The sequence below is a fragment of the Aegilops tauschii genome, chromosome 2 (genome assembly GCF_002575655.3).
Source record: "Aegilops tauschii subsp. strangulata cultivar AL8/78 chromosome 2, Aet v6.0, whole genome shotgun sequence".
NCBI lineage: Eukaryota > Viridiplantae > Streptophyta > Magnoliopsida > Poales > Poaceae > Aegilops > Aegilops tauschii.
Genome location: NC_053036.3, coordinates 533,049,843 through 533,060,491, shown reverse-complemented (window position 1 = coordinate 533,060,491; position 10,649 = coordinate 533,049,843). Strand labels below are relative to the sequence as shown.

Sequence of the window (10,649 nt, the reverse complement as noted above, 5' to 3'; positions counted from 1 at the left end):
AGCGGGATGAGGCGTAGACACGTACGCCGACGAACTTTACCCAGGTTCGGGGCTCTCCGTGGAGATAACACCCCTAGTCCTACTCTGCGGGGTCTCCGCATGATCACTAAGGCACTAGTGGTACAATGGTGCTCCTTGAGCTGTTTGCTAGAGGTGGAAGAAGGCAGGCTCGCTCTCTCCTCCTCTAGGTGTGAGTCTAGTTCTAACAGGTTCAAACCCTTTGCATGGGTGCCCTGGGGGGTTTATATAGGCCTACCCCCAGGGGTACAATGCTAATCCAGCTGGGTGTAGGACCCGGCTGTCAGTCTCTCTGGTCGCCGGCTTCTCCGCCGGCTGCTGGGGCCTGCCGCCCGATGGGCCCCGCCGACTGGTCTGGTACGGAGCCGACAGGCCACTTCCGCCGCTCGCGGGTCTTGCCGGCTGCTGATCACTGTAGCCGTGATGCTAATGACGCAGGCTTGGTCGGGGGAGCATGGCTATAGTCCCGCCGCCTGGCGGGCGATTACTGTGGCCACACCGCGTCTCATCTGGTTGATGGCGCACGGGGCCCGAAGGAGGGATAAGCCGCTTGTTGGAAGCCGGCTTCCCTCAGGTCCGGCTGCCCTGGCTTCCTCCGTCTTCAGGGCTCTCACTACCTGGTAGGGCCCGCCGTTTGCAAGCCGTACCGACAGGCCGTCGTGGGAACAGGGCTCCGCCTGTCAGGAGTGACGTTTAGGAGGGAGAGGCAACAGTGCCGCGCCGTGCGGAGATCTCCGCCTGTACGGGGCACTGTGGCCACGCTCGGCCCTGGATTCGGGGGGATGGGCTACGCTGTAGCCACACCCTGTCTTGTCTCCTTGATGAGGGCGCAGACTTTGAGGGCGCCACGAGCCGACTGCTAGGGGCCGGCCTCTCTGGAGGCCGCCCGCTAGGAGTCGGCCTGTTGTGATGCCGTCTTCTGGAACTCGGCTGCCTTCTGACAGTCGGCCGTTCGGCCAACCGGCCGTCAGAAGGCGGAGATCTATCTTGACGTCTTGAGGGGCGCAGCCGGCCCCAATGTCTTGAAAGGTTCGGGGGCTCGGGTTAGGCTACCCGTGGCCCATTACTCCGACATTGAGCTAAAGAACTAGACAAACCTTCTGCACATATCAAGAATAAATATGGAGAGAGGGGGTCCCCCTAGCGGAGTCCCCTAGTAGGGATGAACCCTTCAGTCTCTTGATCATTAAATCTCACCTTATATTTTATTGATGTAACATAGGCCATGAGTAAATCAACAATATTCCGATAAAATCCCAGTTGTATCAACATACTTTCCAAAAACTTCCATTCTACACGGTCATAGGCTTTATGCATGTCCAATTTTACCGCACAATATCCAAACTTTCCTCTTTTTTTTATAGTATGCAGACTTTCATAGCTAACAGAATGTTATCCGTGATTAACCTCCCAGGCACAAAAGCACTTTGCACCGGAGAAATTATATCACCAAGAAAGATTTTAAGCCTCAAAGCTATCATTTTGGATATAACTTTATACAAGGCATTGCAAAGGCTAATCGGTCTGTATTGACTTATCTTTTCTGGATCATCAACCTTTGGAATAAGAACAATGACCGTATCATTCCAAGCTCAGGAATAACCTTATTGTTTATAGCATTAAGCACCTCCGTAGTTAACATGTCGCCAAGTATATGCCAACATTTTTTAAAGAACATTGCATGAAGACCATCAACACCTGGTGCTTTCATATCTCCAATAGAGAAAAGTGCTTTCTTCACATCTTCAGCTGTGTAAGGCTTCATCATCTCATCATTCATTACCGAAGAAACCCGAGGTACCACCTTAGCAATCAAATTCGGGTTAGGATCGTCTATCTCCGTAGAGAAAAGACCTGCAAAGTAATCGGATATCAAGGGATTCAAGTATGCAGTGCCTTCACGCCATACACCTTGATCATCTTTCAACCTTTTAATACAGTTACGTGTCCTTCGTGCCGATGCAAAGTTTTGGAAATAGGAAGTGTTTTTATCACCGAAGTTAAGCCAGTCAATTCGGCTTCTTTGAGCATGGTAGATTTCTTCCTGTTCCAATAACCTTTCAAACTCGTCTGCCAACTCCTTCTGCCGAGTCACATTTTCAGGTGTGAGTGCTTCCCGTGCTACAACTTCAAGCTCTTTCTAAACTCGTTCACTTTCTTTGAGGAGTTTTTCAGAACCATTCTGTCCTAATGGTGAAGAGCCTTGTGGACATGCGACAGTCTACTCGCCAAACCATTCATTTGAACATGCGTCCCACTAGCCTGCCAGGCCTCCTCCACTATCTCCCTAAACTGGGCCTCTTTTAGCCAGCAAGCTTCGAAACGAAGCACTTTCAACCCCATGTGATCCCGGGCTGTCTCCACTTCTAGACAACTTAGTGTTAAGTAAGTGATACAATATATTTTATAGCAGCATTTTATAAAAGAGGGTGCAATATAACCTCTACCAGGCCCGTCTAGCTCTAGCCCTCGCTTCTTATTTCAGTTTATTGATGATGAAACCAACGAAACAAATCATAAAGGGGGTCGGTTGTTTGAAACAAATGCAAATGGTTGACCTCCGGTCCACGGCGTCAACCAACACGCACCCAAACTACTAGCTTAATTTCCCATAATGCCCCTGTTCACCCCAACTGAAATGCGGGCGTGCTATAGATAAAGACGTCATTTCCACTTCTGAAAATCCTCGCGCTCGCCCCCGCGTTCAATCTCGCGCCTGCTATAAGTAGGCCCCAGCGCCGTTCCCCCAACCGCCTCCCCCATTCGAAGTTCTGGAAGGGGAAAAATCCTCCAAAAACCCAAATCCTCCCCCATCAATTCGTCGCTGCTTCGTCCGACCTCCGCGTGGAGATGTCCAATCAGCGCGGCGGCGGCTACGGGGGCCGCGGCGGTGGCCAGGTGGGCCTCCGCCGCGACGGGGGAGGCGGCGGCGGTGGCCAGGTGGGCCTCCGCCGCGACGGGGGAGGCGGCGGCGGCGAGGTTGCTGACGTTGACGAAGACGGCTTTACTCCCGTCAGAAACCGCAGGAGAGGCCCCTTTCGCGGCGGGGGCGGTGGAGAAGGCGGGGGCAGCGGCCGCGGCGGAGGCGGCGGCGCAGGCCCCCCTCTCGAGCCAAGCGGACGAGGGCGTCGGGATGGCCCATGGAATGTACCTCGGGGCCCGTACCCCCCCGGGTACGACGACCACGCGCAGCAGCGACAGCAGCATCCCGGCCGTGGCAACGCGGGCCGCGGCCGAGGCGGCGGGAATCACGGCAGGGTCGACAGCGACAACATTCACGGTCGATACCAGGGCCACGGCGGAGGCGGCTTCCAAGGCCAGCACCCCTCGTCGCAGCAGCAGCAGCGTCGCAACAACCAGCAGTATGACCCGCCATGGTGGGAGCCGAAGGAGATCACACAGGCGACGAGCTCATCTTCTTCTGGACCTGTTGGTAAGCACCGCTCCCTGATTCTACTTGCGAGCCTTGTGAACCTCGGCATCCTTGCTTCGTTCCTCTGAAATTTTCGAGACATGGGCGGTTGATCGATCAAGGGTTTCGTGATGGTTAGTGAATTAGAGCCTACCCTGTTTGATTTCGTGTATGCGGTTGATCGGGGCGATGCGTTTCTCCAGGCGTACTGTTTACCTTTTGAAATTACGGGCCTGTGATTGCAAATTTTGTTCGCCGCGTATTGATTCAGAGTAGCATTTGCGTCGGTGTGATCTCAGATTGTTTCATATTTCGATTCTGGTTCATGATTACACGCAGTATCTCGAGTTTTATACTATTCTGTTGTAGTATTCTGAACTCCAGGTTTATCTGTCTGTATGATAAATTCCCTTTGCTGCATTGTCTGTATTAGAGCTGTACCTACATCTTATTCTCTTGTATCTTGAATGCATAGGAAGCGTTTGATTCTTAGCTTGATAGGGTCTTACAATCCTGAATTGCTTGAAAAATTGGGATGAAGATGTGGTGTTGAACTCGCCTACATGCTAACTGAACTCCTAAAACTGTTGTTGGTAGCCTCTGTTCTGCAATTTTGAGATGGCAAATGATTGTTTGAGAGGATGCAGAGCATATGGGATAAGAATCCTGTCAGATAGCACTAGAGGAACCTTGGTTGTTTGGTATGTCACCTTGTAGTTTCAGACATGTAGAAAATCATTTAACTACCATATCCTTCAACATACATGAAAGAATCATAGTTTTCACCAGTGAAAACCTGTATGTGATTCTTTTTGGAATTTTTTCTACGGATGTGTTATTTCACAAGTAGGCTTGCATTAATTAATGCGTCAATGGATCAGTTGCTTCATGCTATGGTTTGGAGTCAGCATGAAGAAGAACTTTGGCCCTTTTGGGGGCACCATTTGTAGTACCGTTTCCTGATTGTACTTGCGAGCCTTGTGAACTCTGACATGATTCGGTTGTTCCTCCGAAATGTTCGAAACATGGGCGGAGTTGATCGATCATGTGATCAGCAATTTTGTGATGGTTAGTCATTAGAGCCTATGCTGTTTGATTTCACGTATGTGGTTGATCAAGGCGATTCGTTTGTCCAGACGTCCATGTTGTAGTAGCGTGGACTGCTGTCTTGTTTGAAGCTACAGGCCTGTGATTGCAATTTTCGTTAGTTGTGTGCTGATTTAGAGTAGCATTTGCATCGGTGTAATCTTATATTGTTTCTTATTTTGATCATGGTTCATGATTATGCAGTACATGAAGTTTTATATGTTTCTGTTTGTAGTATTGTGGATGCCCAAATGTACTTCATTCTTTATGGATCTAGATAGATTGGACTGAGGTTTATCTCTCTGTATGATAAGTTCCATGTGCTGCATGCCTGCATTGTCTCATGATTATGCAGTTTCTAAAGTTTTATACGCTTCTGTTGTAGTATTATGAACGCCTGTGTGTACTCCAAGGTTTCTAGATTAAGGTAAATAGGAATGAAGGTTATCTCTCTGTCTGACAAGTTCCCTTAGCTGCATTGTCTGTATTGCAGTTTTACTTATAGCAGCTATTGATCCATCTTGTTCTCTTGTGTCTTGAATCCATATGAAGTGTTTGATTCCTAGCTTGATAGGGTCATTATAATCCTGTTTTGCTTGAAAAAGTGGAAGATACGGTGATGAACTCGTCTACATGCTAACTGAACTTCTAAACTGTTATTAGTAACCTCTGTTCCACAATTTTGTGATGGTAATAGTTGTTTTAGATGATGCTTAGCATATGAGATAAAAATAAATCCTGTCAGATTACACTAGAATTTGGTATGTCACCTTGTAGTTTCAGAACATCATTTAACTACTGTATCCTTTATCCGAAGACAGGAAAGCATCACAGTTTTCACCAGTGAAAACCTGTATCTGATTCTTTTTGGGACTGTTCTCTTACGAGTGTGTGTATTTCACAAGTTAGGCTTGCATGCATGGGTCAATAGAAGTTGCTTCATGCTGTGGTTTGGAGTCAGCATGGAAAACAACTTTGAGCCTTTTGGGGTCACCCTTTGTAGTAGTAGGGGTACGAAATGAATTGCGGAGCGGTGGTGGTGGGAAGCATTTACTATCTGAAGTTCAAAAGGATGAGCGGTTTCCTCTCCGTATAGTTACATTTTCTTCTGCATTTACTTCTCCCTCTCTGACAGCATGCCACATTACTGTTTTCCTTGTTTGCAACCTTCGTTGTTTCTAACTGCTCTTGTTCCCCCTCTAGGCTGTCCACTTGAAAAGATAGAAGTCAAACTGCTCGTGAACCACTTCAGAATCGAGTTTGGAGGATCAACTATCTTTTGCTATGGGATTGAGCTTGGCCAAGATTCTTCTGAGACTTCAGATCAGAGGTTTGCAACGGCTAAACTCTTGGAGATACTTGCGCGGCCTCCATATTCATTAGCTGCTGCCTTTGATGGCAAGGGCCATCTGTTCACCTTTGCCAAACTGCCACAAAGTGTATATCCAGTGGAAGTCCGGTCACGGACCTACAATGTATCAGCAGTGCTCAAGCCGGACCTGGAGCTGAGGCAACCCCTTCGGCCGCCTGTGACTAAAGGGATCTTGCCGGCTCTTGATGCCATTGTGCGTGAGGCCTCTAGCTCAGGCAAGATTATCATCGGTCAGACATTTTATTCACAGCAGCAGCGTCCTAAGATCAGCTCTCATGGGGCCTTTACTACCGAAGCTCTGGAAGGAACCATGCAGACCCTAAAAGCCACCGAGCAAGGGCTGGTGTTGTGCGTGGACTATTCAGTTATGGAGTTTTGCCGAGATGGAAGCAGTGTTGTGGATCTTGTTAAGCACTTGGTGAAGCGGTTTGACACTGATATTCCCTTTGACATGGAAACAGCTCTAGACGAGAAGCAACAGAAATATTTGGAGAGTCAGCTGAAAGGCCTCTGTATCACAGTGAATTACCTGAAGAAGTCCTCCAAAGGGAAAGACAATGGGACCAGAATTCGGAAGTACAAGGTTCAAGGTTTGACAGCTGAGCCTGCGCAACTTATCACATTCGAGGACTTTGATTCAGGGAAGCCCCCCCATAAGCTTGTTGAGTATTATCGTGAGCAGTATGAAGTGGAGATTCAGTATAAGATGCTTCCATGCTTGGACTTGAGCACGACAAATGGCAGACCAAATTATGTCCCGATTGAGCTCTGTACTCTTCATCGACGGCAGAAGTATCCCAAGGACATTATGCTCAAGGGTTCCAATCAGAAGCCAAGGGACAAGCCACTCGAATCAAATGCCCGGAAAGATAGGATTCTGGATATGGTAAAACCTCCAGAAGGGCCTTGCAGGTAACTGTTTTGAGTTTAGGTGCCCCTCTACTGTTTGTAAACGCCTGACCATGCATTCTTTCTTTTTGTCAAACCTGACGACTTAATTTATATGTGTTGTTTATTTGTTAAATCCAATGCAATGCAATTTGCTAGCTATTCAGTTCAATGGTTTTTTTCTGTGTAAACAGTACATCTAGAATAAAACTTGAAAGTTGTGCTAACATAGATGCTAATTGAAAAAAAAAAAGTTTAACAATGCTTGGATTCAGTATAAAAATGAAGTTTAACCATGTTTGTATCTAAGTATTTTCTGGAATTTTCTTTCTTTGGACAGAACTGATCTTTGCCTTTCATTCAAGAAAGGATCTGATCTAATTGTAAAAATTTAGCAAACTGAACTCATGTTTATTATCAGTCACTAATTACCACTTTACTTTCAGCAGTAGCAGAGGCCAGCAATTTAACATTACATTGAACAGAGAGATGACAGAAGTCACGGGTACTATTCTTGCTCCCCCCACCCTGACAGTCGGCTCCTCCACTGGCCGCCGCGACTACAATATCAGCAAGAAAAACTGCCAGTGGAACCTCATGAATTGGATGAAACTGGTAGACGGCAAAGTACTGAAGTGCTGGGGCATTCTCGACTTCAGTGCAATGCCATCTCACTCTGGCCAGGAAGGGCTTCATAGAGACAAGTTCATTGACAATATCGTCGACAAGTGTGTTCACCTTGGTATTCAGATGCAAAGACAGGGCTGTTTTGTGAGATGTTCAGCAATGTCAGTGCTATCTGATCCGAGCAAACTACGCAAGGAGCTTATCCAGGTGAAGAAGGATGCGGAGGACCGCACGCAGAAGAAGCTGCAACTCCTCTTCTGCCCGATGTCTGAGCAGCACCGTGGGTACAAGATACTGAAGATGATCTGCGAGACAGAGCTGGGGATCCAAACCCAGTGTCTGTTGAGCGACCTGGCAAACAAAGGCAAGGGCCAGGACCAGTACTTGTCCAACCTTGCCCTCAAGATCAACATCAAGCTCGGGGGAAGCAACATGCAGCTATCTGACCAGCTTCCAAAGGTGACTGGCTCACGTTTCATGTTCATCGGCGCGGACGTGAACCACCCGCCTCCAGGAGACACGGTGAGTCTGTCGATAGCAGCTGTTGTGGCGTCCATGGATTGCCCTAGCGCCAGCCAGTACGTGCCGAGAATCCGTGCCCAGAAGCGCGGCACGGAGGAGATCGATAACCTCGGTACCATGTGTAAGGAGCTCATCCAAGTCTACATGGAAAGGAACGGCGGCTTCAAGCCAGACAAGATCATTTACTTCCGCGATGGCGTGAGCGACGAGCAGTTCAAGATGGTCCTTGACAAGGAGCTAGTGTCTATGGAGAAGGGTATCTGCGAAGACGACTACTCGCCGACGATCACAGTTGTCGTGGCCAAGAAGCGGCACAACACGCGGCTGTTCCCCAAGGACGAAAACGAGCTGCAGACAACGAATGGCAATGTGCTCCCTGGCACGGTCGTCGACACAGTCGTGGTCGACGGGTCGCACGATGACTTCTTCCTCTGCAGCCACGACGGGCTGCACGGGACGAGCCGGCCGACGCACTACTACATGCTGAAGAACGGGCACGCCTTCAAGCCCGTGGACCTGCAGAAGCTGGTGTACAGCATGTGCTTCATGTTCGCTCGCTGCACCAAGCCAGTGTCGCTGACGGCGCCCATCAAGTACGCCGACACCGCGGCCTACCGCGGCAGGGACTACTACGACAGCAGGATGGTGTCCCAGCAGTTCCAGGTCCAGGAGCCCGGGCCATCATCGTCGGCCTCCGTCCCCGCGGGTGCTCCCCTGTTCCGGGATATGCCCGAGGTGCACGCTGATCTCAAGGACAGCATGTTCTTCATCTGATGCCGCCTGTTTTTCAGCATGGGGAGCTCCAACCCTGCATTCTGCTTCTTGTGTGCGCCTTCTTGCTGTGTATGGTGAAGGCCTTTGGCGCTTCTGTTACATATTTGCTGTGTTCTGTACATGCTCGTCAAACTGACTTACAGCTTTGCTGTGTTCTGTACATGCTCGCCGAATTGGCTCTTACAGCTTCGCTGTGTTCTGTACATGCTCGCCAAATTGGCTCTTACAGATTTGCTGTGTTCTGTACATACTCGCCGAATTCGCTAGTTACAAACTTGTTCTGCACACATTCTGTTACTGATTACTGTAAATCAACAAAGAACTAGTTTCAGTCTTCCTTCCTTTTTGCTTTATCATATTTCATATTCCAGCAGATGTTGGATGTGAGTTTCCAACAAGTTGAGAACTGCAGTCCTGAGAAAGGATGAGATTTTTTTTACCATTTTTTTGTGGCATTCTTGGGATCAGCCAAATGTTGTATGTACAAGGCACACAGTTACATACTCCCTCCGTCTCAAAATAAGTGACTCACTCCATCCGAAAATAAGCGACTCGCTTATTTTGGGACGGAGCGGGTACAAAAAATCCCTTTGGGATGCATTACTGCATAGGAACACTCAGGGCACATCACAATGAATTTGACAATGACAGTTATCTAAGAGCATCTCCAGCCGCACCCCCAACGGGCCCCCTGAGGTCACTTTCTCGGCGCCGGCGCCAAAAAAAGCCCCAGTCGCGCCCCCAGGACGCCGAAAATCGCCGGTTCGGTCCTTTTTTCCGCCAGGCGGTCACAGGCCGAACCCGGGGCACTGGGGGGCAATTGGGGGCTCCGGCGCAAGGGAAAAGCGCGGCTGGCCCACACTGTTAGGGGAAAAATCAAGGTTTTCTTCCCCGACTCGCCTCCCATCCCCCGCGCCCTCGGCCGCCACTAGCTATATCCCGGCGCCGCCCGCCGCCCTTCACCGCTAGATAGCCATTCCCCGCCGGAAAAATAGCAGAGCTTCGCTGCGGCAGCCCCTCCAACAGCAGCTGGGCGTTTCCGGTCGCCGTTTCCGACCGTGGAGGGGCAATTTAGCGGCGGGTACACGCCCACCGGGCGCAAGGTGTTCGGCGATTTGCCTGCCTCGGCAATAGACTCGGATGATGAGGAAGCGCTCGCCACGCTGCTGGAGGAGGAAGCCGAGGCCGACGTCCAGGAAGAAGAGCATCTCATGGTGCTCGCCGCCCTCGCCCAGCTGCTGGCGAGCAATGAAAAGCCGCGGCGAGGTGGCTCGGCGCCGGGGCGGGTGAAAGCAAAGAACCGGCATCGTCTCGAAGGCTACTGCATGCTCTACTCCGACTACTTCGCCGATGCTCCACTTCACGGCGAGAAAACATTTCGGCGCCGTTATCGGATGAGCCGAAAGCTCTTCCTCAGGATTGTGAATTCCATCCGGGAGTTCGACAACTACTTCAAGTGCAAGATGGATTGCACCGGCGCCCTTGGATTCACCTCCATCCAGAAGTGCACGACAGCGATGAGGATGCTTGCATACGGAGCTCCCGGTGATTCACTCGATGACTATGGGCGCATGGCCGAGTCCACCAGCATAGAGTGTTTCTACAAGTTCTGTCGGGCAGTGGTGGCAGTGTTTGGACCGCAATACTTGAGAACACCCAATGCGGAAGACGCTGCTCGGATCCTAGCACAGAATGCAGCAAGAGGATTTCCTGGGATGCTTGGAAGCATCAACTGCATGCATTGGAAATGGAAGAATTGCCCATTTGCTTGGCAGGGGATGTACAAAGGCGCCAAAGGCGGTTGCAGTGTGGTACTTGAGGCGGTGGCCACACAGGACCTCTGGATTTGGCACTCCTTCTTTGGTATGCCAGGAACTCACAATGACATCAACGTGCTGTAGTGCTCTCCTGTCTTTGCCAAGCTTGTTGAAGGTCATTCTCCTCCGGTGA

The 10,649-nt window shown here is 49.9% G+C and overlaps 1 protein-coding gene across 1 annotated transcript; it reads left to right on the top strand.

Moving 5' to 3' along the window:
* The first annotated feature begins 2,725 nt into the window (after nucleotides 1-2,725).
* Nucleotides 2,726-9,057, top strand: LOC109771943 (protein argonaute 2). Its single transcript, XM_073508952.1, has 3 exons — nucleotides 2,726-3,451; nucleotides 5,720-6,800; nucleotides 7,223-9,057. The coding sequence occupies exons 1-3, from the start codon at nucleotides 2,869-2,871 to the stop codon at nucleotides 8,697-8,699; spliced, it is 3,141 nt and encodes a 1,046-aa protein (XP_073365053.1). The 5' UTR covers nucleotides 2,726-2,868; the 3' UTR covers nucleotides 8,700-9,057.
* Nucleotides 9,058-10,649: the final 1,592 nt, after the last annotated feature.